Source organism: Lepidochelys kempii, chromosome 6 (genome assembly GCF_965140265.1).
Source record: "Lepidochelys kempii isolate rLepKem1 chromosome 6, rLepKem1.hap2, whole genome shotgun sequence".
NCBI classification, from domain to species: domain Eukaryota; kingdom Metazoa; phylum Chordata; order Testudines; family Cheloniidae; genus Lepidochelys; species Lepidochelys kempii.
Window position 1 is genome coordinate 105,092,215 of NC_133261.1, and position 27,746 is coordinate 105,119,960.

General features: G+C 44.0%; 1 protein-coding gene across 1 annotated transcript in view; it reads right to left on the minus strand.

The window, feature by feature from the left end:
* PRIMA1 (proline rich membrane anchor 1) overlaps positions 1-21,750 on the minus strand; it is a 76,909-nt gene extending 55,159 nt beyond the window's left edge. Inside the window, exons 1-3 of the mRNA XM_073350705.1 lie at positions 21,471-21,750; positions 20,990-21,126; positions 10,243-10,393 (exon numbers count right to left, since the gene is read on the minus strand). Coding sequence (XP_073206806.1) covers positions 10,243-10,393; positions 20,990-21,082 — 244 coding nt within the window. The 5' untranslated portion in view covers positions 21,083-21,126; positions 21,471-21,750. The remainder of the gene's footprint in view (positions 1-10,242; positions 10,394-20,989; positions 21,127-21,470) is intronic.
* Positions 21,751-27,746: the final 5,996 nt, after the last annotated feature.

The following is a 27,746-nucleotide window of genomic DNA, read 5'->3' on the forward strand; positions in this document are numbered from 1 at the left end:
GGCTACAGCCCACTTCATCGGATGCATAGAATGGAACATATAGTAAGATAGATAGATAGATATATACATACAGATAAGTTGGAAGTTGCCATACAAACTGTGAGAGGCTAATTAATTAAGATGAGCTATTATCAGCAGGAGAAAAAAACTTTTGTAGTGATAATCAGGATGACCCATTTAGACAGTTGACAAGAAGGTGAGAGGATACTTAACATAGGGAAATAGATTCAATATGTGTAATGACCCAGCCACACCCAGTCTCTATTCAAACCCAAGTTAATGGTATCTAGTTTGCATATTGATTCAAGATCAGCAGTTTCTCCGTGGAGTTTGTTTTTGAAGGACTTTTCTGTTGCAAAATTGCCACCCTTAAATCTTTTACTGAGTGGCCAGAGAGGTTTAAATGTTCTTCTACTGGTTTTTGAATAAAGAAAAGGAGGACTTGTGGCACCTTAGAGACTAACCAATTTATTTGAGCATGAGCTTTCGTGAGCTACAGCTCACTTCATCGGATGTTGTAGCTCACGAAAGCTCATGCTCAAATAAATTGGTTCGTCTCTAAGGTGCCACAAGTACTCCTTTTCTTTTTGCGAATACAGACTAACACGGCTGTTACTCTGAAACCTGGTTTTTGAATGTTATGTCAGATGTGTGTCCATTTATTCTTTTGCGTAGTCACTGTCCGTTTTGGCCAATGTGCATGGCAGAGGGGCATATATCTGGCTGGTAGCTGGCACATGATGGCATATATCCCATTGGTAGATGTGCAGGTGAACGAGCCCCTGATGGCGTGGCTCATGTGATTAGGTCCTATGATGGTGTCACTTGAATAAATATGTGGACAATTTGTTTTCTGCTTCCCCCTTGTAATCTGTACCAGCCTCTTTCCTGGCACAGTTCAGTCCCACTTTGCACCAGCTCAGCTGTATTGGCCAATATGTTGACAGATGGAACCACAATTCCACCTACTCCCACCCACCCGTGTGGGAAGGGGCGTAGCAACACAACAGCAGCTGTTTGCTCTCCTGTGCAGTTTGGCAATGCAGGTAGCCCACACAGGAGAGCTCCTTACATCCCTCCCTCCTTTGTGCAAGTATGCAGCCAGGCTCATGGTTGAGGCCTTGGTGTACAAACCTATCAGGTCAGGGTTCAAATCTCAATTAAGGTCACAACATGATCAAAAATGAGTTTGCTCGTATGACTCTCTGTCATAAATATAAAGGGAAGGGTAAACCCCTTTGAAATCCCTCCTGGCCAGGGGAAAGCTCCTCTCACCTGTAAAGGGTTAAGAAGCTAAAGGTAACCTCGCTGGCACCTGACCAAAATGACCAATGAGGAGACAAGATACTTTCAAAAGCTGGGAGGAGGGAGAGAAACAAAGGGTCTGTGTCTGTCTGTATGCTGCTCTGGCCAGGGATAGACCAGGAATGGAGCCTTAGAACTTTTAGTAAGTAATCTAGCTAGGTATGTGTTAGATTATGATTTCTTTAAATGGCTGAGAAAAGAATTGTGCTGAATAGAATAACTATTTCTGTCTGTGTATCTTTTTTGTAACTTAAGGTTTTGCCTAGAGGGGTTCTCTATGTTTTTGAATCTAATTACCCTGTAAGATATCTACCATCCTGATTTTACAGGGGGGATTTCTTTATTTCTATTTACTTCTATTTTTTATTAAAAGTCTTCTTGTAAAAAACTGAATGCTTTTTCATTGTTCTCAGATCCAAGGGTTTGGGTCTGTGGTCACCTATGCAAATTGGTGAGGCTTTTTATCCAACATTTCCCAGGAAAGGGGGGGTGCAAGTGTTGGGAGGATTGTTCATTGTTCTTACGATCCAAGGGTCTGGGTCTGTAGTCACCTAGGCAAATTGGTGAGGCTTTTTACCAAACCTTGTCCAGGAAGTGGGGTGCAGGGTTTTGGGAAGTATTTTGGGGGGAAAGACGTTTCCAAACAGCTCTTCCCCAGTAACCAGTATTAGTTTGGTGGTGGTAGCGGCCAGTCCAAGGACAACGGGGGGGAATATTTTGTACCTTGGGGAAGTTTTGACCTAAGCTGGTAAAGATAAGCTTAGGAGGTTTTTTCATGCAGGTCCCCACATCTGTACCCTAGAGTTCAGAGTGGGGGAGGAACCTTGACACTCTTCTCTGAAGAGATCACCACCAACCACCTCCATCTCTCTTCAAGAGAGGCCTGAGAGTAGAAAGCAGGGTTCTGTTCTCTTCAAAAGATGCCTACCAGGTGTCTTTGGGCCAAGTTTATCAGGGTGTGATCAATGGAATTCTTGAAGCAGGTCAGGTGCATGTATATTTTTGGCTGGCTCCCGTGAACGACCATAACCCTCCCAATCAACAGAGTACTTGAGCTTTCCTCAAGAGAATTTTGGAGTCCAAGATCTGCTTCACTAGATATTCCTCAGGCCCTTGGACTATGATGGGTGGAGATGGCAGTTGTTCTCATCCGAGGAAGGAGTTGTCAGTGTAATTTTTCCGCAAGTAGATGTAGTATACTGGGTGCATTTTCATCGCTCTAGGCAGTTGGAGTTTGAAGGCCACAGGGCTGATCGGCTGGATCAGCCAGAATTGGACAAGATATCGATAATCTAACTTCCTTGAAGGCTGGGTAGAGTCAAGGTATTGTGCTGGAGCCATACTTTATTTCCAACTGCAATTTGAGGGGTTGCCCACTGATGAAGTTCACTGTAATGCTTGTAATCTCTTTTGGCTGACTCTAGGTAGGTTTTTGGTTCTTCCTGGATGCAGTGAAGGTGTTTGAGAAGGTTGGAAACTGCAAGTACATAGGAGGCTTATGGCATGGATGGGTGAAACCAAGGGTGGAAACTGTATTTGTCATAAAAAGGACTCTGGCAGGTTGATCAATGGTCAAAATTATTGTGTGTGAATTTGGTGAAGGGAAGGAGGGCATCGGCAGTGGAATCAGAGCACCAATAGGCTAGTGTGGGGGAATCTTCATCTGAGCAAAAAAATCATGGGAGTCAATGTAGGACTTAATGTACACATGTAGTTTTGGCCACCAGAAATATCGGGAGAACAGCCTCAATATTTTCCAATGGTTAGCCAGGGGCAAATTGTAGCAGAGCTGGAGTATTGCTGAACGTGGTTCATCATCAGGGACATAGATCCAGTCCCTAAACATGAGAAACCCATTCTTGGCAGAGAATTTTGAGTCAGGAGCTAAGTCTTTACAGGTTGACATAAAAGATTGACATTTACTACAAATGGATCATGAGCTAGGAAGGGCTTCACAAGAGAAAGCAAGTCAATGTTCACCATCACATGGGTGAAATGGCAGGGTTTCAGTACTCTGGCAGGTTCAGAACCCTTATTTTTCTTGTCCAAGTACTCACCCTTTCAGGACAAGCAGCAAAGAGTCCTGTGGCACCTTATAGACTAAGACATATTGGAGCATAAGCTTTTGTGGGTGAATACCCACTTAGTCGGATGCATGTTGTGGAAGTTCCCAGAGGCAGGTATAAATATGCAAGCAAGAATCAGGCTAGGGATAATGAGGTTAGTTCAATCAGGGAGGATGAGGCCCTTTTCTAGCAGTTGAGCTGTGAACACCAAGGGAGGAAAAACTGCTTTTGTAGTTGGCTAGCCTTTCACAGTCTTTGTTTAATCCTTTCAGGACAGTTTATCTGGTTTACCATTCTGGGTATATGGGTGACAGTTCAGGGTTAATCTGAACCTGAATTAAAAAAAGGAACCATTGGATGCTGGTTGAGAACCCTTGAAGTTCACGGGTACTCCAAGTTCTTGTTGTCTGTATATATCTGGACCAGGAAATGTGAATCTTCCAGGTGGTGATGCCATTCCTCAAAAGCAACCTTGATGGCCACTAGTTCTTTGTCACAGAATTCATAGTTTTCTTCCATGGCCATCAGTTTCTGGGAATAAAATGCACAAGAGAGGAGCACATTCTGGTGCCTGTGCTGTTGTGACAACACTGCTCTGATCACATAATCGGAGGTGTCTGCTTCAGGTCCAAATGTACCAAGATTAGTGCTGATGTAAATGCTTCCTTTGATCTATTAAAGGCAAATTGGGCTTCATGAATCCAAGTAAATGAGGTATTCTTCTGGAGCAGCAGGGTAATTGGGGTCACTGCCTTCAAAATGTCCTTGATAACTTTTTGGTAAAAATTGGCAAACCCCAGGAAGCACAGGACATCATAGACATTCCTTGGGGCTGCCCAATCCACAATTGTGAACATGTGGCAGGGATCCATACCTATTCCATCAGAGGAAATTACATAGCCTAAGAAGTCAAGAGAAGAGCTGTCCAACTCACACTTCTTGGGTTTTCCATGCAGGCTGTACACTTGTTGTTGGTCATGAAGGGTTTGACTTTCCAAGAAGATGAAGAAATCATTTAGGTAGATCCCACGGTCTAAAACATTCCTGAAAATATCATTGACAAAGTGCAGGAATGTGGCTAGGGCATTGGAGAGACCGAAAGGCATAACTAGATATTCAAAATGACCATCATGGGTGCGAAATGCTGTTTTTCATTTGTTGCTCTCCCAGATATAGACTAGGCTGTAAACCCATGAAGAGTGAGTTTGTTAAATATCTTGGTGGAACTGATCCTTTCTAACAGCTCGTTGATCAATGGCAAAGCCTACTTGTTCAAGTTATGATAGTCCACATAAAGGTACAAGGAGCCATCCTTTTTCACAAACAAAACTGGGGCCTCAGCAGGAGATGTGGTTGGACAGATGAAGTTCTTTACAGAATTCTTGTCAAGGTATTCTCATAGGGCCCTGAGTTCTGGTTCTGATAAGGAGTAAATCCAGCCAAATGGAATTTTAGCCCCTCGGTGGAGATAGATGGGACAATCGTAGGGTGTGGGCAGGGCCAAAATATCAGCATTCCTTGAATCAAATATGTCAGCAAACTCTTGATATTTCACAGGGATTAATGAGCTGTTGGTTCCTTGAATCTGCTGGGCACAGAAGGCAGTTGGCTTCTCAGCACTTGTTCTTGTTTCATTTGCCCCTGACTCACCTAGACATGATTGTCCACAGTAGCTCAACTCAACTCATATCTTAAGCTTCTTCCATGAGATGAGTGGATCATGCACTGAGAACTAAGGAATACTAACCATGATCAGAAAGCATGGTGACATAATTAAATTGAACTGCAGAGTCTCTTCGTGATCTCAGATTTCAACCTAGATCCAGAGTGGGCTGAGCCACACAGAAATGTGAAGTTATGTATGTTTCTGGTGATTCCATTTCCCTCTGCCACTGTTCTCTCACGAACAGTTCCTGTCATAGCATTATCCTCCATAATGGCAACTATGGCATCATCTATCTTCCCAATTTGGTGTTTGATAGGTTTTATCGCCTCCACTTGACTTTCCCATCGTGTGGCACTCAGTGGTTTCAGTGTCAGAGAGGATGTTCTCAGATGTTCCTTCAAAATTTGCCATCGATGAGTTGATGCAGAAAAAAACAGATGCTTTGAATTACATAAAAATATGTAAGCAGCCTCACTAGAAGCTGATGCTGCATCACTGACCACCAAGTTCAGTGAATGAGAACTGCATGGGACAAAAAAAGCTTGAGGGTTTAACTCTTGGATCCGTGTCTGCACTCCTCTGCTCTTTTCTCTCATGTTGGCGCCATTATGGTAGCCCTGACCTCTCATGTCATCTATTGCAATTCCCATATCTTCCAGCTTTTTAAGAAGCACATTTGTCATGCCAGCTCCTGTAGTATCATCAATGTCAATAAATTCTAGAAAATGCTCTCTGACAGTCACCATTAAAGAGACATTTTCACTAGGTTCTGTTGTTGTTACAAAATACACTTTTAAAGTCATTTGTTCCATGTGGCTAATGTCAGGTGTGCAGTCCAGAATAACAGAGTAATATCTTGCTGACTTCAGATCTGCCACATCTTCCACTTCACATCTGCCACAAACAAATCTTCTGTTTGACTTTTGTTGCCAGTAACTGCATGATCTCATTTTGACTTGTTTTTCCAAGGTAGTGGTGTGTGTACAGTTCTTTGGTGGTGACTCTTCTTAGATGCTCCTGCAGTACAGCATCAAACTCAGCCATCAGCTCTGCAATTTTAAGGATGTTTCCATTGTTTGGCACATACAGCTGATCTGAAGTGCCATGCAGTGCTAGCTTTTGGGTAGCAAGCATTCTCACAATGGCAATGAGCCTTTTCATAACATTTTGCCAGTAAAGAGACTCTGATGCAATCTTCTCTTGATGCTGATCATCTATGGTGGCCTTTAACCTTAGTCTCATCTCAAGCTCTTTCCACCTATGGAATGCTCTCTGGTGATTTGCTGCCTTCTCATGGCATGCCAGATTTCTAGCCAGATTTTTTCAGTCCTTTGTTCCTGTAGAACCCAATGTGGCTGGAACATTAGACTGGAAGAGCTGGCAACAAAAACAGTATGCAGCATTCTGGGTTTTTGAGTACATAAGCCATGGCCTCTTCACTTTGTCACCACTGGGGATTTCACGCCAGTAATGTGTTGGATAGAAACTTCTATTTTCATTGTCTTTGGGGAACATGAAGTTTTTCACTTGCTGTGGCCCATGCAGTACAAGGAAGTCCCTCAGGCTACTGCTCAAGTGGGTCCACAGTCCTGGATCATCTAGACTTAAGGAACTAAACTCAGCAGCAGCTGTTTCTTGCACCTCCACCTCACTCTTCTCTGATCTACACTTTTCTTCAGGAATGTGCATGGTTACATCCATTTGAGATGAGATACGGATGCTGCAGTAGTTGCCAGGTCACCTGCACACTGATTAACTGGAAGATCAGGCATCTCCTCACCACTCCATCCTCACTGGGGCCAGAAGGCTCACTGTGAACATTTGTGTCTATGTATTTCAGGAGAGCTCCTTCCTGCTTAGAAAAACTTTCTTTGCTTTCTTTTTTTCCTGAATGCTGCCCCAGAAGGGCGTTTTCTTCTTTCACTCATGACTGCTGCTCTGTGCCAGCTATAGTGGATCTCAACACTCAGTTGAAGGGGACACATAAGCAGGCTGGTAGCAGGGCCTGAGTGAGGGAAGATATCAAAGTCTTAAGGGCCTAACTGGTTCCTACTACTTCAGTTGACTGCCTGTTCTCCTCAAGTGGGTTCAGGGAAGCAGCAGGAAACAGGAAGCTCCCTGAGAAGCTGGTGTTAATCAGTCCAGGCTCCTGGGGGTGCTAGAGAGGTACATAAGAGGCTCCTCCTCATCTCTCTCCCTGCAGCTCCTGCTGCTTTCTGTTATTCCCTCTCACCTTTTCTCCTGCCTGCCTGTTATGTCTCTTGTGCCCTTCTTTCTCCAGCATAGCACTCCACCATCTCTGTGCATCTAGAGCAGAGAGAATACATATGCACCAGCAGTGGACACAATTTTGTACACTCTGGGTCCTGGTTGTGCTCCCCCCACAGTCTGGCACCTTAGGCAGCCGCCTCTGTTCACCTCATGGTAAGGCCAGCCCTGAGGGCTTCAGCAGTCAATAAACTGATAATAAGCCCCAGCTTGGTCTGATCATCAGGATAGATTGCAGGATGCATCAGGAACAAAAGGCAGAACTGGTTCTGAAAACCACAGAACTTTTGGTGGTTCCAGTCAAATCTTTCTGGCAGTGGAACCTTCAGGTACCATAGCTGGCTGTACTAGGGTTACTGTGGCTGCCAGGATCTGTGAACAGAGGGAGGCATTCTCCAGATGCAACTGGGCAACTTGACCCCGAAGGCTCTGGACCAACTCTGTCATCTCTGGAGCATTGTCAGCAGGTGGAGGGAAGTGATTATTCCCCTCTATTCTGCACTGGTGAGGCTGCATCTGGAGTATTGTGTCCAGTTTTGGGCCCTCCACTATAGAAAGGATGTGGACAAAATGGAGAAAGTCCAGCAGAGGGCAGTGAAAATTATTAGAGTGCTGGGGCACATGACTTACGAGGAGAGGCTGAGGGAACTGGGCTTATTTGGTCTGCAGAAGAGAAGAGTGAGGGGAGATTTGATAGCAGCCTTCAACTACCTGAAGGGGGGTTCCAAAGAGGATGGAGCTCGGCTGTTCTCAGTGGTTAAAGATGACAGAACAAGGAGCAATGGTCTTAAGTTGCAATGGGGGAGGTCTAGGTTGGATATTAGGAAAAACTGTTTTACTAGGAGGGTGGTAAAGCACTGGAATGGGTTACCTAGGGAGGTGGTGGAAACTCCATCCTTAGAGGTTTTTAAGGTCCACTTGACAAAGCCCTGGCTGGGATGATTTAGTTGGAGTTGGTCCTGCTTTGAGCAAGGGGTTGGACTAGATGACCTCCTGAGGTCTCTTCCAACCCTAATCTTCTATTATTCTATCTCAGTGATGAGCATTCCAGGGGTCTCCATCTCAGCTTCTGGAGGCAGGCACAAAAGGAAGCAGTCTGCACAAACTGTCAGAAACTGAGAAGTGGATGGTTATGTCTAGTGGTTGAGGCAACAGTGATCAGGTCTAGTGGTTGGAGCAGCAGCTGTCAGGCCTAGTGGTCAGGCTCTGGACTGGAGCCAAGGGTCAGAGCAGAAATCAAGAACCAAGAGATGGGTTGCAACAAGGCTGGAGCAGGAGCAGACACAGGCTGGGACTGAGCCAGACTGTCAGGACCACCAAGCAGCTGCTCAATGGTAGCGACGTTGAGCAGACTTGGAATGGCTTCTCTCATTGGAAGCCTGTATCCCTAGCCTTGAGATCACCAGGTTAGACCTTCATCTATTGGCTGAGCTCTGGTTGATTGATGTGGAGCCCTCAAGTAATCAGGCTGAGGGATGACTCGTTACATGAGGGTGTGTGAGGGGAGTTCCGCAGCACAGAAATGATTCATCCAAAAATTAAACTCAGTTAAAAGTTAGATTCAGTTCCTATTAAATATTATTGTGGAACCTTTGCAGGGTTAGTAGAGGTGCCCCAGCCTTAGGTATGCCATCACCTGCCCTACCCTCTCGCTCAACCTCATGTTGTCTGGAGATCAGGAGTTCACAGAGGCAGCATTCTCCATTTTCACACCTCCTGGCTGGGGATCCGCATTGTTTTCATTCCCTCTGCTTGACCACCTTATTCCTGGCAATGTAAGACTCCCAAAACAGTGGAAACAACACATTTCTACTGTCCTATGGCGCAAGCTGTAGAGACCATTTCAGAGATTCACACTCCATACTCTAGAAAAATCTCTTTGTGGGAGTGCAGAAGCAATTTGGTATGGGTGGGCTGAGCTATTGTGTTCTTTCATGGTATGGGCCCAGCGGTCCACAAACCTGTATGTGATGGGAGAAGTGGCCTCCAACTACTACGCCTGCCTAAAGCTTGTGATAGCAATGGCATAATGGGCGTGCATGAGCAAAATTTCACTGGGCCTAGGGCAAACTCATAACACAAGCCTCCATCCCAGCCCACACAGATAGAAAAAAAGGTAAAAACATACTCACCGAGATTATATAAATAACATTTAGTCGAACTCAAACATCCAAAATTTAGCCTGATTTTTCCCCTCTCACAGTGATGGCCTTGTGACTGGGGCCTGGTAAATTGTACCCATTTCCCCCCATTTACTTGGAGTTTGTGTGCACCAGTTGGGTGGTGTTGGGAATATGCATTTTGTGCCTCCACGCTTCATATATATATATGGCTGAAAGCACAGTCTGCTTGCTTGGGCTTTTCACTCCTGACATGTCTCTCACCGTTACTGTACTTTTAAATAATCAAGTTACAAATAACAGACCAGGCCGACAACTGGCATAGCTCTATTGACTTCAACTGAGCAAAAACTAACTCCAGTCATATTGTTTATCTTTTAGGTTATTCATGGAGACTGGTTTGTTTGTGGTGTACATAAGGGAAGGTACATAAAGATCTCTAAGCTGCAGACCCAGTAACGAGTGAGTCGTAAAATATTTTAAAATGATCAAGCAAATCAGGGAAAAATATAGAAGACAAGGTGGGGAATACATTCCCTGAGGCTAGGTCATTAGTGAGTCATTTAGCGCAAGGGAACACAAAGCTTAATGAGGGGAAGGATTTTCTCTGGCTCCTCTACAAAAACAGAACATTATTAATTGATCAGCAATATGTTTCTCCCTTTACCAAGAACTTTTTTTCCCCATTCACTAAGTGAAAAATTACAACCAAGTTTAATTGTGCCCTCTCGCACTTTTTCACTTTCCATCTGTCCAAATGCCCCCTGTTGTCCACCCCTCCCTCTGATATATGGCAGTAGTACCAATCTTTACTTACTTGGGACCACAAGCAACCTAGGAGGTGGTGGGGGTGGTGGAGGTGGGGGTAATGGAGGAGGTGGTCTACACTGGCAGATTTGCTGGCAACTCTCCGTAACCTTCTCTGCTACAGACTTGGAACATGACTTCTGGGGTTCACCTTGAATGATCTGTAAAGAAAAATATGAATTATTTCCTAGAAACTTATCTCAAATTAAAGAGAGCTAATAAACATTACAAGATGCTTAGGGCCAAATTCTGCCCTCAGGTACACACATACAACCCCATTAACTTCTGTGGGGAGAATTAGGGTCCTTTTCCTTACGGCAGAAGTAGGTAAAAAAAAGTACAAGCAAATTTGTGAGATCTGATGAGGTGACTTAGCATCTGTGGGAAGAGAATGTCATTGATAGAAGAGCTCTGTAATGGAACGGAAAACTGCATTCAAGTTAATGGCATGCACATTGCATGGTTTCCTATCTCCTCGGGAGTTCGGCAAGGCTGCAGTCTGTCACCATTGTTGTTCAATATCGATACCAAGTGATTGATGGAAAGCTTCAGATGACAGCTGTCTGTGGCATTGAGCTGAACGCCATTCTGCTTCAATTGTCTTGTTGGTTTAGTTTGGTGAGATCACTGCAGCTGATGGCTGATCTGGTTGGTTATTAATCCAGATAAAACTAAGTCCCTGGCTATTACCATCAAGAAGCCTATATCTCCATTACAATCACCTCAGTATTAACCTGTTCGGCTGGGACTTTGAACAGATGGCAACTGTCAAATATTTGGGCAGCATCACAGACAGTGCTAGAGAATGCTTGAAATATTTGGACACTTGTATATCAGCAGCTGCTGCCATGTGTAAGCGGGGGAATAGTCCCGCTATTGTGGGGAACTTTCCTGGCTTCTGCACTACCCCGGTGAAGTGGGCTAGCAAAAGGATCTGAGTCCTCGCTCCCACTTTTCCTTTACCCAGTGGCCTCCCTGCCCTTGAGGACTCCCCTTCCACTCTCCTGTCTGGCAGAGTCCTCGTAACCCCAACAAGGCTGGGCCCAGGATTCCTGGGGGGCTCGACCCCCAACCCTGCTGTGGTCACCTAGGACAGGGGCTAGGGTGTCCCCATTCCAGGGTACTCTCTCTGCACTGGGCGCTTCTCTGACCCACTGGCCATTACATACAATTTAAAGCAAATGCAAGTTATTTAATCAACAATTAATTTTAAAAACAATAAGGAAAATGGGAAAGGTTAAAGGACACACATCAACCCACTCTGAGGCAGGGAACATCACAAACAGTGTCTCTGGAATGTCAGGGCAGTTCACAGTCTGTTCATTGTAAGTCCCAGGCCTCCTTCTCAGGCTCTGGCTGTGCTGCAGGGATGCTGTGAGTTGGACACTTGCTCTGGTGGTGACCACACGCTTTCAGGCTCAAAGTGGTAGGACCTTTCTTCCCAGTGTTGGCCCCGCCCTGTCAGGGTTATGATCCAAGCCTGGCCTACAGAGCCTCTTGGCTGAGGTGTCTCCCTGTGCTAAGCCAGCTGCCCAGGGTCCCCCTCGCTCTCCCCAGCTGCTCACCGCACCCAGCTCCGGACTGCTCCAGCCCCAGCTCCACCACTCTGACTCTGTTGCTCTGCCTCCAGCTCTCTGGGCTGCTTCTTTGGCCCCTCTGCCTCTGGTTGCTACAGCTCTGCTCCCAGGACAGGTCTGCTCTGCAGGCTGCTTCTCTGACTCTGCTCCCAGCACTGACCAGCTTTGTGGGCTGCTTTTCTGGCCCCTCTGGCTCTGGTTGCTGCAGCTCTCCTCCCAGGGCAAGTCTGCTCTCTCTGGGCTGTGCCTCTGGCTTTGGGGCTGCAGCTCTGCTCCCAGGACAGGGTTTGCTCTCTCTGGATCTGGCACAGCTCTGCTCCCCAGCTCAGCTTGGGCCCCTGCTTTCTCCCTAGCTGGGCCCCACTCTGTCTGACCCAGGCAATTCCAGCTCACATGGAGGATGGGACCTCCCTGGCCTCCTGACTCCCTGATTAGCCTGCCCACCCTGTCATGCAGGCTGACCTGGAGCATTGGCCTCTCCCCATTGTTGCTGGGGGCTGTTTCACTGTTTCAGTTTTGGCAGCTTTCTTGGTATGGGCATATTATAAGAATGGAAAACCAAAGCATTCCTAAGTGTGTATACCAAGGAACGCTGCTACTCAGCCAGCAAACACATGGGCATCTAAAGCTTTGGTGGCATGACAAGATATTGCCAGTGGTGGACATAGCAGGTAATTTGAATATACAATCACACCACCTTAGGCACCTTGCCAGAGATTGATCCAGATGGTGGTCAATTTGCCAGGAGGCCAAGTCCCGTTGGGATTTGCCAGGATGGTGATGATGGTGATTTATGGGAGAACTGAGGGCCAAATTAGATCTCTTTTCTATACTATGAAAACTACCTTTTCTTTATGTCCAGAATCTATTGAGTGATCCCTTTCACTTCTGGCTATTGTAAACATAAGACAAAAGGGCCCAAACTTTGTCCATCTGAGGACCACATGAATCACACACTCATTTCAATCAAGGTGGAATACCACATGCTGTGACCTATAGCCTGTGTGACATGCACTCTGTGCTAATGATAAAGGTGGCTATGGGCCTTTGTAGGATCCTGTAGGCACCATTTGCCTCATGTTTTTAATCTGGTGACCGCTGGTATAAAATATACTCAGCATCTTCATACAGTCAGGACAACTAGTTCTTACTCACATTTTTAGCATTACAATAGGAGTATAATATTTACACAATTATCAACTTTAAAAATATCGAAGAACCCTAAAATGACTCACCTGAGACCACAGAAAATGTAGAAAGATTAAGCAAGAGAGGTGAACCTCTGGGAAAAGTGAAATTATGCAAGCATCCCAATAGCTTTCAATGAGTATTTAGTTCTAGAGGTCAACTTCTTTTGCAATTAATTTAAACTCATATTTAAAATAAGAATCTATGCAAGTTCCTATTTTGAGGCGATAAGACTCAGAAATTAAGAAAAAGAATGTCTAACATGCATTTTTAGACCTTGATTTGGGAGAGCACTTAAGTACATACTCAAGTCCCTGTGAAGTAAATGGGACGTAAGCATGTACATAAGTGTAGTCTTGAATAGGAGTGCTTTATTTAACCGGGGCTTTATAGAGGATACTGTGTGGCAGTAATATTAGTCTATCTAGTAATTTAGTAATTTAGAAATTAGTCTATCTAGTAATTTTTGATTAACGGTCATTTGATTATAATAAAATGCATTGATCCTTCCAAAGGGAAAGTGTAGTTTATGCCATCTTCTGGCCATATTAAAGTTACATTATATTCACATATTTCTGGCCAAATAAAAAACTGCAGTTTTAACAAATGTACCACTGGTGCACCCAGTACAGTTCACATGCACTGTATACCTAAATACACCTTGTGGCTTTGGTTGTTTGGAAATAGTATTTTGTAGCTCAAACAGCAGAGAGTGCAAAGGGGAAAAGAAAAAGTGATGAGTTGGAGAGAGGCTCCAAACAGCATGCCTCAGAAGATTCAGTATCTTAAACAGTTTATCAAAATCTATTACCAAATATAGGAAAACCCAAATTTAATCACAAATACTTTCCAACTGTCTCCCTTACAATCAGGTAATAATGAACAGACTATAGACCATCCCAAAAAGTTTCCAGGAACTTACATGGACTCTTTGAATACTCTAATGAATCAAAGTGACTCAACTGTATAATCCTCCAGAGCTGCTGATAAATCTGATTGATAAGCAGGCTTCTTTTTCTCTTTAAATTGAGCTCCCAGAGCTCACAAGCCTCAGAAGAATCTATGTCATGTTCATTATTCTTACACTGCTTATATATAGTGTGACAAAGCTCTGTCCTTGCCTCCGTGGGTCCCAGTTTCCTGGCAGATTTCACTAGCCTCAGAGGCTCACTGTGACCCTCCACGTAACCCTTCTCTCTCTAGAGACAAGGGTCACAGTCTACTGAGCCATTTTCATCATAAGCCAGCAAGGGAGGTGAGGAGAAATTATCCTTCCTTGCACAGTCTCTGTTGTCTCCCAGTCTCAGTGATTAATCAGGGAGCAAAGGTGGGGGTGGGCCCGGTGGGCCCACCCTCTACTCCAGGCTCCAGCCCAGGGACCCTAATAGTATCAGCTATGGTAGCTGACCTTTTAGAAACATGACATGTACAATTCCCTGGGCTGCTTCCCACACAGCAGCCCTCACTTCCCCAAGCTCCACTTCACCCTTACCTCAGGGTCTTCTTCCTTGTGCCTGATATGGTGTGTACTGCTCAGTCTCTCCAACAGCACAACTTCCTCCCACAGCTCCTGACATGCACACCCACCTGACTGACTGGGAGGCTTTTAACTAGTTTCAGCCAGTCCCTGATTGGCTTCAGGTGTCCCAATCAATCTAGCATTCTCCCTGCCTTCTGGAAAGTTCTTAATTGGCCCCAGGTGTCTTAATTGACCTGGAGCAGCTTCCATTTCACTTAACCTGGCACCAGGGATTTGTTTAGCCTGGAGCTAATATATCTATCTCCCACTACTTTTCTATAGCCATCTGGCCTTGCCCCGTCACAATAGTATTGTTGTGTTAATGATTGTTTCAGTGATAGCTCAATAGTTAAAACACTAGCTTGCTATAATGCTGAACTCTAGTGACCTGTGCTGGGCTGTGACCTGGGGTCTTTCATGGCTTTGGTTGGTAGTGATAAAATTTATACTCATCACGGTGGTTGTGGGGCAATATCATTCCAATGCACACTGGCAACTAACTAAGGAAGCTATCAACTCATAGCTTGTCCTGGTATTCAATTTGGTGGTTACTTTAGGTCACTAAAATTACTTGGGAGCCAGGGTAAATGGAGGTGACTAGTCATGGGATGGAATAACACTGGAGGGATTTGGAGCAAACTCTTCATTTACAGCCTAGAATAAGTTTTGTGTATAAACATACAATGATAGTGATGGTATGGGAAGGCTAGATTGACTTATTACTCTAATTTAATATCAGCCAAGGCCAAAAGGCTCTGTCTATTTTTAGAACTATTGAATGCCTTTTAAATCCTCAGAGGCTGTCTTACCGTGGACTGGTAATAGCATGTCTTCAGAATCCAGTGGACATTTTTCTCAATTATTTTGCAGACAAGATTAACCCTATATGTGTCCAGCCATACTCCAGTGGTGCATCCTATTTGTGTTTTGTTTTGGGGGTATTTTTTTGATGCCTTAGTCCACATTGGCAATATTTCCTCACACTGATTTATTCTCAGCAAATGGCTGAGATTCAAAACTGTGGGCTTTCACTCCCTTGCCTGCTTTGTCACACAGCAGAGCATCTGGACATTTTCAGTAATTATGAACATTGTAGATTTCATCCTTACTCAAGGGGTTGTCTTAAAGGGAAAGATTTTTAAAAACACTAAAGATGTATAGGTTAACTGAAAGAGGACTAACGTGGGACTGGAATGAAGGCCTCATAGAGGGAGAGGATTAGTTAAATATTGTTACAAGGCGATTAACTAGGAGTAATGAGATAGAATTAGGAAAAGGAATATGAAAAATGTTGGCTTATTCTCAGGAAAATCTTTCCTTCTGATGATGTCTATTAGTCTTCTGATGAAAGGCCATTACTTGAGTCTTTTAAAGTACTGTAGGGAGCAATCCTGCACTGGCAGAGACTGATGAAACACATGACTTAATAGATCTTTTTCTATATCTAATGTGTATAATTCAAGGTCAGCTGCCTTTACAGAAGATGACAGGAGTGAAAGGTATGTTGAAAAAGTCTAGACCTTTTATGGAAGATTACTGCTAATTATGGACCTGTCTCAAACTTTACTGTTTGTTCATTTTGTCAAATGTTAACTTAGCTACAGAAAAACTTCAGAAGCACTTCATAAACAAGGAATTATCAGACTATATCAGTATGGCTTCCATTCAGTTTATTGCCCAAAGATTGTCTTTGCAAGGGGTCACTAGTGATCTGTAGATAACTTTTGACCAGGATTTGTTTCCTTGTCTTTTGAGCTTTCAGTGACACTTTCTATTGTTGGACATGGCTGTGAAGTTTTGTCTCATTGGCCTGCCTAAAAAAATTAACTCTTTGTTTTGAATCTGGTTTTCTCAATACATTCAGTAATTTGTCAGGTCAGCCTCTCACGTTGCCTGGACTTAGAGCTAGGTGAACTATCAGTAGCAAAGAATTTATCCTTTTTCTGTTTTCAAATTACCTATGGACAGAGCTGATTTTTATTAATGTTTTCATTATTCATAATTGTTTGAACAATTTATGTGAATGTATTTTGCATAAAGGTCAGACATTTCCTAATACTCAGGCAAAGAAAAATCTGTTTGCACAAACGTTCATAGAAAAGCAAACAAAAAGTGGTATAAATATATTCAAATTGGAAAGCAATCGCTTGCTTGTGTAGTCAGTTATATAAAGTCCATGTCTGTGAGGTTGTTTCTTTTTAATCAAGGATTTTCTACAGAAAGTCTGTCCGAAGTCCTCCATTACATAGCACGTGGGTGCAAAGGTGCACCTGTGCAGAGCCCCACTGACTTCAATGGGACAACACGTGATCGCAGCAGTTCATCTGCATGCTACATGACACAGGATGGATTCCACGTTTGAGAATAGAGGATTACATGCAGTCCCCAATTGATGGTCTCTATGAGACATTCTGAATCAAGTGCAAGGATGATAGTGTGACCAAAAAAAAAGGGCTATCGACTAATAGAGAATCAAGAACTCTTACTGCCTACTTGATGTGACAATAACTTTCTGTCATGACAGTTGTCTAGCGGTCTGATATCATTTCCATTGGTGTAAATCCAAAATAACTCCACTGAAGTCACAACAGAGTCACTCCAAATTTACATCAGTGAAACTGAGATAAGATTTCCCCCCCATTAATTTATGATGCCATTTATTATTTTTAATTATTTGTATATGGTGGCCCTCAAAGGCCTCAAGCAGAACTGGGGCCCAATGGCGCTAGGTTCTATACAAATACATAGAACAATATGGTCACTGCCCTGACAAGCTTATAATCTGATTTAAGACCAGTCCCAACAATTGAGCAAAGCGAACAACAGGAAGCTAAGGGGAGAGAGGACGAGGGCAGCAGTAATAATTAATGCAAATAGATGGGCCAGCAAAGTGTACAGCTTGATGCTTCCAAATCATTTAATAGTATTGTGAGGTTTGGTGGTTTTTGTTTTATTTTGTTTATTAAAATAAGTTAACATCAACTGCTCCTCACCTAGCCACCCTTATCTGGCTCATTTCTTGAAATAGGTCTTGGGGAGGGAATGAGAAGAGGTGATACCCTGACAGATTAGTTTAGGTAAAGTAGTCCAGGTGCAAGGAGCAGCATGCAAGGAAGAGCAAAGAGAGTGGTGGGAACAGAAGATAAATGAGAAAGTCAGGTGGGTATCATTTACAGAACGAAGAGGGTAAGGGGGCACGACAGTGAGAGAACAGTGGTTAAGTAGGGTGAGAGATAGCTTTGAAGGGCCTTGAAGATAAGGACAAGGAGTTTGAACCTGATGTGATGGAAAAAGAGACAATGAAGAGATTCAGATTCAAAGGTGACGCAGTTACAGAGACAGGCAAGGAAGTTCATTTTAGCAGCTGTGTTTTACATGGCTCTGAGGAGGGCAATGTGGGGGTCAGGAAGGCCAGAGGTGGACGATACAGTAATCAACATAGGACCTGGTGAGGGCCTGGAAAAGATTTTTAGCTGTGTAGACCGCATAAAAAGGTTAAGTTTGGAAAATGCTATAGGGGAAAAAGAAGCTGCATTTGGACTTGGACTGGACCTGAACCACTGCAATTCACTATTTCTGGCAACTCTGCCACTTTCCTCAGTTGTGGGTAACCTAACTGGAACAGTATTGACAAATGCTCATGGAACCCAGGGTCTCTGGGCATGTCCTACTTTTTTCCCTGAGAGTGCGTCATAAACTTCCTGAGAAACAGAAAAGTCGCTAGAGAATTATTCTGGTTAGTCTGGGCAAAGTTATGAGGCTTGGCTTATTTAGCTAAAGATTATGGATCAAATTCATCCCTTCTTAGTAAATGAAGTTACAGCAGGGTTGAATATAACCCAAAATCTTGGCCCATTTACTTCTAAGAACTTGCACCTGGGATGATTTTCCCTTTGAGTCTAATCTGTGATGGAAGGGAATTCTTATTTGTAAAAGAGCTAGGATCATATATGGATAATTGCACGGCTCAGTTTAAGGTTTAATACAAAGAATGTTCAAACTTCATGCCTCATTAAGGACACTCTTGGCTATTCCACACATGACCTTTGCATTATTATATGCATATGCGATCCGTATATTTTTATCATGGGGCGGGGAAGGCAAATAAAAACTCTAATATGAGCAGATTGATTGACCGGACTCACACAAGACACTAAAAATGTTGCAGTTATAAATCAAGAATCAGGAGAACTTCTAAACTATTGCAGAGGGAGGCTGAGCAACTCTGGTTTGCCTTTTTCACAACCTATTTAAATTATTATTGACTTATTTTTAATTAAATCACCTGAGTGACTTGTGTGAAGGGTGCTTATGCAAATTTTGTCGACTGCCTGATCTTTTGAAGGAGATGGTTTTCAAAATGTTGCTCTTTTCACATCATTGCATTTTCCTTAAAGGTGCACGCTTTCACTTACAGAAACTAGTTTAGCCATCTCAATTCTAGAGCAGGACAGTCAGCAGAATGAATACATGATTTATTGCAGTTGGAGAACTCACAAATCTTATAAGAGACGTTAAATGTTAAAACAAATAAAAAAATCTCAGTGTAATCTTTCGGAGTCCACTAAGTTTAGAACAGAGAGTAAAGGACATTAAGTCTTTGCTATGTTTTCTCCAAAAAAGAAACTGCAGTTGCTCTGTGCTGAAACAGTACTCAACTAGCTCATCAATTACTGCTTTGAAGACATATATTATAAATAAAGTGTAAAATATCAAAGGGATGTATTTTAGTTAGCTTTGCTGGTTTCCTGGTTGCCTGAATTGGAAGATCACTGTCCATTTTAGTCTGCTGTTTTTTCCGAGTCCATCTGCAGAAAGGTCACTGGTCACCCCACATTACAATCAAGGTCACACCACATAACAGTCAGAGGCTGAGACTGGACAAAGCTGATTCAGCTTTTATTCAGTGAATTCTCAGTTCAGAGACACTTCAGACACCATGCCAAAACGTTACCAGAATGAGGCTTTCAGCACTTCCCCAATGTGTTCCTTGTTTTGTACATATTGCCACCTATAATAATTACACTCTAAACCCTCTCACTGTCAACATGTTTAAAAAGGTCAACCACATCTTGCTCAGAAAGAACAACTTGAGTTCTACAGACACAAGGCTCACTAGGGTGTTGATCACTTAGACTCCCTAGAAAAGCCTCTATGTCTCTGTAATCAGCAGTAATCAAAAGGAATTGAAATTATATCTAGGCAAGCAAAAGCTACATATATTGGGCTATTCCTCCCTGCTTCGTGGACAACTGTCAGTTTTCAAAGTCAACAATTTTCAAAAATTAAAATCTGAACAATTCTCTGTGTGTACATACCTAGTCTATTTTATACACACAGAAATCCTGGCCCTGTGGAAATGAGTGTGAGTTGTTCCCATTGACTTAACTGGGGCCAGGATTTCACCCATCATATAAAATACATGCACATGTGCATTTTAGCGCTCTCTCTCTCTCTATATATATGTATATCATTTTAATATTTATTATTAAGATAGCTCCAACAGTGTGATAGTTTCTTTGCAGACAGAGATGGACACAAGGTATGTCCCTGGATGAGTTTACACATCGCAGTAAGTAACGAATGACAGTATTGGTTTTTGCAGTGTTGTTGTAGCCGTGTTGGTCCCAGGGTATTAGAGAGACAAGGTGGGTGAGGCAATATCTTGTATTGGAGCAACTTCTGTCTGTGAGGTGAGCTGAAGAGCTCTGTGTAAGCTCAAAAGCATGTCTCTTTCAACAACAGAAGTTGATCCAATAAAAGATATTACCTAACCACCTTGTCTCTCTAGTATTGTTATTTAACATTTGTACATATCACCATGTGCATGCTGTGCAAGTCCATCTGAACTGTTTGAGAGGTCACTGAAGTTCTCTGTAGCACATTCAAATATTCAGAAGTATATGAAAATAAGGAAACAATTTAAAAGTGGGTACCTCTGAGATGCCAAAAATATAAAAAGCCATTTAAAACCACCCACTTTGGAGTCAAACCCATGCAATTAGAAGTTGTTCTAAACGCACCATTTTGATCTGTAAACTAAAAACCATCTTCAGCAGTGATGACAGACTTTAAAGGTGTCAGGAGTGCAGCATTCGGAGATCTGAATGGCACTCTGGATTTCACAGGAAGTCTCAGAGTCTCTTTCTCGGGCTCTGTGTGACAGTGATCTCCAATTTCATCTTTTTTCACTGTAAAGGAATATGTATCTGTCTCTAAACACTCTCCTAAGCCAGGAGATGAAGCTATCAAACGCCACTTCTTCCCACACCCCACCAGGAGAGTATGGGGCAGGAAGCCCCAGGACCCCAACCAGCAGTGATTATTTTCAGCTCAAGAGAGTCCTCTCCCTTCTCCCACTCCAGGCTAGGGCCACAGGGCATCAGTAACTGACGCCAGATGTTCATTTGTGCTGCCTGCCCCCTCCGACCCAACTTCTGAGTTAGAAGTGCCTGGGGCAAGGTTGGGGTTACCTGAATGAAGCCCCAGAGGGGGTGGAGGGCACAGGGCAGCAGCAGGGAAGGCCAGCAGCAGGGGAGGAGCAGCAGCAGCTCTCTGATCAGCATCACTCCTCTGGGCCAAGGGGCTCGTCAGCTCACGACCTGTGTACCTGAACGGGGAGAGCGCACAGCAAAGGCGTTTGATCGCACTCCCATCCCCAAAGCGCGGTGCCTCCCCTCCCCGAGATCTTCCCAACTTTATTTCTGAAGGGGTGGGTGGGGAAGGGGCTTTTGGAAAGCTTCGCAGCTACAGGCAAGTCCTGGCTTCCCCGGTCACCAACTCCGCGCCGCCCCCCGGCCCTCCCGCCCTCGCTTCCCCTTCTCCCCTCCCCTTCGGACATGCCAGCGGCGGGGACCCCCCTCCCCAAGAGAACGGGGGTTGGTGATGCTCTTAGCGCAGCTCCTGCCATTCAGGGCAAGCACCCAGACCGCTCGCTGTTGTTTTCCTCCTTACCCTGGGGGCGGGCGGGGGGCTGGGCTCTGGGTCTCAGGTGAAGCAGGACGCTGCTGGCGCTTCCTTTACATGCTCTGGCGGGGCACTGGGTGCGGGTAGAAAAGTTTGCAGCAGGATCAGTAGCAGCTGCTGCACCGCCTGGCTCCCCCTTGGCTCTGCCTCCGCTCGCTGCTGAGCCGGATCCCTGGCGCCCAGCAGCCTCTCATCGGGGTGCGCGGGGGGAGGAGGTGAGGGGCTCCTTGCTCAGAACAGGAGCTTGCCCAGCAAAAGAAAGAAAAAAAGAAAAAAAGAAAACGCCCGGTCAGTCCTGTGTGTGTTTCTCGGGCTCCGAGGAGGGAGGGCAAGGGAGGAAATAAAACAGCCCACCCCACACCCCAGAGGTCCAGGCTGCAAAATGCCACTTGCTCTCAATGGCTGTAGGTAGGATGCGAAGCCCCAGAGGATAGTCCAAGTCTCGGAGCAATCCCTCCCTCTTTCTCTCTGCAATTGCAACCGAACCGCAGGCTCCCCCAAGAAAAAGTGCCAGACAAGGTGCCCAGGAGCCCCAGCGAAATCAGCTGTGAAATCCGCTCCCCTCAGTCCCTCTGCTCTCCAAAAGCGAAGAGATCAGCTGCTCCCGTCCGCACAGCGCTCCCTTCCTGCAAGTAGCAGGCTTGGTGTCTAGTGCCTTGCCAGTTCCTTTGGGTACCAGATCCTCAGCTGTCCATCATCAGAGCCCCAAGAACCAGCAGAACAGAGAGAGAGAGAGGTGGGCTATGCGGAGCCCATGGGGAGGGAGCAGGGAGGACAACAGGGCTAGAGAGACGCTGCACATGCAAAAAGGAAGGGGGTGTATGTGTGTGTGTGTGTGTGGAGAATATGAGAGCAAAGCCAGAGGCTCCTGGCTCGCCTGTGAATTTAATCTCTCCCCTGCCTGCTGCTGCTGCAGTGATTTTTCATGCCCATCTAGCGAGCCCATTGTGTGTCTGGCACTTGGCTCGGTGCTTTTTCTTCCCTCCCTGATGACACTCGATCGGGGATTTCTTCTTGGGAGGCTCGGGGGTTTTCTCCCACACTCATTAAATCATTAGATCATTGCAGGTTGGAAACTGACAAGCTTCCCCTCTCCTCCCTCCCCCCCTCCCGCCCCCATTGCTGCTCGAGGCGAGTGTGGTTTTGCAAAGAAACCCCCCCTCCCTCCCATGGGGCACCTCAGTGGAATAAGTGAAGCCCAGGAACACTTGCAGGTTTAATTGTTTTACTCATTTCTATGCAAGTGGCTACTATAGGAGACACAGTTATAGAAAATACAATCAATTAGTATGAATGTTTCTACAGCACCTACCATCTGAGGATCTCAAAGCACTTTACAGTATTAATGGATTTAGCCCCAGCAGGGTCAGGAAAGTATCATCATCCCTGTTTTAAAGAGAGGGAAACAGGACGAGAGAGGTTTATGGCCTGATTTTCAAAGGCGCTAAGCACTTGCTGCTCCTGTTGCAATCAAAGGGAGCTATTGGGTGCTCAGCATATCTGAAAGTCAGGCCCTAAGTGACATGTTGATGGTCCCACAGCAAGTGTGTGACAACTGTGGTTGTAGAACCCCAGGCTGGGCCTTCCCTATCAGAGATTAAAGCACATTAATAAAACCAAATATCGTAACAAAGACAACCAAGAGGGATAAAAAAAAAGCCACTCAAACCTTAAACATAGTCAGCGGGCCTCAATGCGTGCCCTCATGGCCATGCGACTTGGAGCCCTGAAGGTTTGATGGGCCACAAAGGGTACAAATGTCAGTCAGATGCCTTCTGCTGGGAAGCGACATTTCTTTCAACCTGGCATGTGGGATTATCCTGTCATGTGAGTGAATTATTTGCTGTATGGTTTTTTTTTTTTTTTTTTTTGGTGTTTCGTGAGATGTAATAATGAAAGACGCTTTGAGACATTCATTTCTATTGTGTTTCTATGTGATAATGAAGCACACTGGAACATTTAAGAGCGCGTGCAGGGAAGTGAATAAAGATTCCTTTATTGTAAGGGTGGCACAGTCTTGCCTCTTTGCAAAGAAGAAATAGAGTGGAAAGATCAAAAAGCAAAATGGGTCTAGTTTTTTAGTGAGCCTGTTAATGAGCAAAGCTGCGGGAGGGCCTGTGAATAGTGGCTGTTTCTGTAAGTTAAATTTATCATATGTCAACATGCTAATAAATATTTTTGCTGCGTCGAGAGCTTGAGTCAATTTTTAGTGTCACACTCTGTTTCTAATTACGTAGAGAGATGGGCCTAAATCAAAATGTCTTATCTGAACACATCCCAGACTGTGGGGGTGTTTGAAATCCAAATCTGGATCCAGAGCCAAATTTTGCAAATGGTCACTGTCTTTTGAAGGGACAAAGCAAAATCCTGTAGCTGAACATCTCAAATATTGCAGTGTTTGGGCTCCAGATGTGAAGTCTTAAGCCCAGCTCTAGTTATATATTTTATATACAGGTTTGAATGAGGGAGCGCGGAGATGCTAAATTAATTTTTTTCTCTACGTTTCTGGCACAAATTGAGCCTAGTTAAGCAAAATTACTATTTCATGACTCTGCTTTGAGAAGCAAGGATAAAAATATGTCAATGTGTTGCAAATAAGGGCTAGAATTTTTCTCTTACACCACTATTACATTAATGTAACGCCGCTGATTTCAGTGAACTTACCCCTGATTTACACTAGTGTAAGTGTGAAGGGAATCAAGCTCAGCAATGTCTTATAAATGTAAACAATCCAGGTGAACTTAGTGGACCAGGATGAATTTGTTCCAATAGGACTATGTATTTATTTGTAAATGTGTGTGTGTGAGAGAGAGAGAAAGAGAGAGAGAGAGGGCAGAATAGAGAGAGATGCATAGCTGATGACCTTGGATGCAGTCAGTAATTGTACAATAAATATATTTTCTGTAATAATGCTGAAAAAGCTGCTCTCCTTTTCCATAGGTCTACTGTGTAACATACAGTGCTTAATATATTGTCCTTGTTCAATTACAGTTTTACCGAACTGGAGTCTCAAGAGACTGCAAGCTTTTCAGGCTTTCTGGTGATTTCCTGAAGGTATTTCAGCACTTGATCGCAGTACAGAAGATAATAAATTGCATCATCTGTATACATAGTTCTTGGTTCCTGACAGAATGAGAGATAAGGCTTAAGGCATTGTAAGCCAAAAAATACAACACAGATTTCTTTTCTTTCCGTGTTTACAGTGACTTAATGTCAAAAGAACTGTGGATTCTCCTGCCCTTAGCAATTCTTCAAGTACGAGCTCTAAGTGTTGTTCCTTTGCCCCAAAGACACACCAGGGAACTAAGGGCACAGTGGACCAAACTCTACTCCCAGTTCCATGAGAGCAGCCACAGCTGGAGTTGCAGCACTGGTGTAACTAAGAGCCAACTTTGGCCTACCTGACTGGCACCTTTTCTGCTTTGGGGTGGTAATTTGGCATTAATGAAACCACTGGACTGTAAATATTTTAAATCAAATGTTGAACTGTGGGTCAAATCCTGCAGTCTATATTCAGGCAAATCTCCCATTAAAGAGAAAGGGAGTTTAGCATGTGTAAGTGCTGAGTATGGACCCTTTGCTCCTCCACATATGATACCAGTGTCCTCCATTAACTCCAGGGGGATTTACTGGTTTTCTACAGAGGGAGAATAGGGCCCCAGAATTTTAATCTCTGTGAGAAAGATAAATGATATGATTAGGTCATTAAATAATTATAGGCCCTGATTTAGCAGAGCTTAAGAAAATGCTTAACTTTAAGTGTGTAAAGTTAAGTACATGCTTAAGTGCTTTTCTGAATTGTGACCTCATCAAAGGACAAAAGCACATGTTTAAAGTTAAGTTAAATTAATTTTAAGCACATGCTTAAACCCTTTTGTTTAATGTTAAGCACATATTTAAGTGTTTTGTTGAATCAGAGCCAAAATTAAAAAGGACCGCATGATTTTCTGTGGTAGAGATACTATACGTATACTGAGAGACAGGCATAGCTGAGTGGTTTGATCCCAGGACCAGTAACCCAAGAATTCTTGAATTGTAATCTCAGTTCTAACAATGACATCTTCTGTGCCCTTGGTCAAATAACTTAAACTCCCTGCCTCAGTCTTCTTATCTGTTAAATGGCGGTGTAAAAACCCAGCTATCTGAGAGTGGTGTTTTGAGGTTGAATTAGTTAATGAGTCCTGTCCTGCAAGGTGTGCTTAGCACAGTGCAATGTTGGGCATTATGAACCTATAAAACAACATTGCTCCAGATTCTGGCTCGGTGTTGGCAAAATGAGCCTGAAAAGTGCCATGGAAATGCGGTTTGAATTCTAAACAAGATTTGTTTGAAAAAAGTTTAATCTCTTTCAGGAAAATGCTGTTTGCACTGTATTACTCAAATGATCTAGCAAAAGTAACACACAAACCAACACCAATATTTTACTCTTGGGGTACACCCAAGTAAATTGGCAACAACTTCAGGTAAACAGTTACTCCATATTTACACCAGAGTAAGAGAAGAATGTGACCCTGAATGGCTGTTCTGTGGGATATTTACTTAGGTCCTTGGTTTGATTAGCATTGATCAGACTAGTTTATCTTGTTGGGGTTTTTTAAACATTTAGTGATAAACAATACAGTCATGATAACATTCTGCTTTTCTGACTATTCAGGGAACATTACAATAACTGGAACACTGATTAGCAATAAGAATAATGATTGCTATTCTTATATTCCAGGTAGCCATTCTGGTTATGATTATCCATAAGAATACATTTATTTTTTCAGTATAGACTGATTTTATGATATTATTAAAGTGCTTTGGAGACTTGGACCAAGAGTCTTGTTCACAGTTGCAATGCTCTAAATCTGGAGTAATATCATGGAAATCATGAAAGTTACTATGGATTTACCCCCATGTGACTTTGTCCCCACCTCTTCTGACATAGCTAGCAGGCTTTTAGCTGGAGTGGAGACTGAATCAAAGAAAATGAAGGTTACCACATCTCAAGGAAGGGCTTTGTGGTCAGTCAAGGCTTGGAAGCTGCCATTTAACATTCTACTGTTTGCCAATGATATTTCTGGACATATGCCAATGAACTTAAGAAGAATTTAGTTAGCTTCTTCCTGAACCAACTGAGATACCTAATCTTCTACCTGGGGAAAAAAAATTAAAGAATACACACGCAAACAAAGAAAATTATGATTGATATTTCAAAGCCTTGTCATACCCAATAGCATATTCTCTCCATCAGTCTTACTTTGTCTTCTCCTTTTTCAAGAATATCATTGCCCCCTTTCAAGCCGAGAAGCTAGTTCTGCACTCATGGGAGATTCACAAAGGGGGGCACTAGCTAAAGGGGGGACATGTGACCTCCCCACGTGATCTCCCATGTGACTCCTCCCCACCCCATCCCCAGCCCGGGGCCCACATGTTCTCCCCATTCCCTTCCCATGATCTATCCCACACTACCTGAGGGGCGGAGGCTTTGTTCTCCTCCCGCTGTGCCGGAGGCTTCTGAACTACAGGGCTCTCCAGAACCACCTCGGCGAAAGAGCAGAACATGAGGCCGCGAGGTGGCCCCACCCTGGCAGCTCCTCCGGCACAGCTGTATTGCCACCAGCCCTGTCCCGTCCTCCGGCGGGGCTGCTGTACACATCCGAGGCAGGAGATGCAGCTGCGTGGAAGGGCTAGAGACAGGGCTGGGGGTGATGCAACTGCACCGGAGGAGCTGCCAGCGTGGGGTCACCCAGCGGCCCCATGTTCTGCTCCTCCTGTGTCTTTCTGGCATGGAGTACCGGCGATAAATATCTTACCGGTATGACGTACCGGATTATCCTACCATACTTACACCACTACCTCTCTCAAACACACACACCTCAATACTCAGCAAAAGCCTCCATCCACTCTGTCCAAACGCCTGTGCGGGTACACAACCGCTTTTGTCTTAGGTGGACTTTCACCTAAAGGATCCCAAAGTATTTTACTGCCTGTGTCCAAAAATATAGATAAAAGGATGCCTAAAGTTAGACTCCTGAGTCATATTTAGGCAGCTAAATAAATGGTTTTTTTCAAAAGTTCTGAGCATTCAGTAGCTCCCCTTGGCTCAGATGTATAGGGATAAGATCCCCAAAGTTGTAAGGATCTTTATTAAAATTTTAAAACAGCTGATTGTTGTATTTTCATAGTTTTAAATTAATAGTTAATGGAATATTTGAACTGGAGTTTGATTTTTAACACAAGGGGTTTCAATTAAACCTCTCATGGGTTTCCCCCTACATA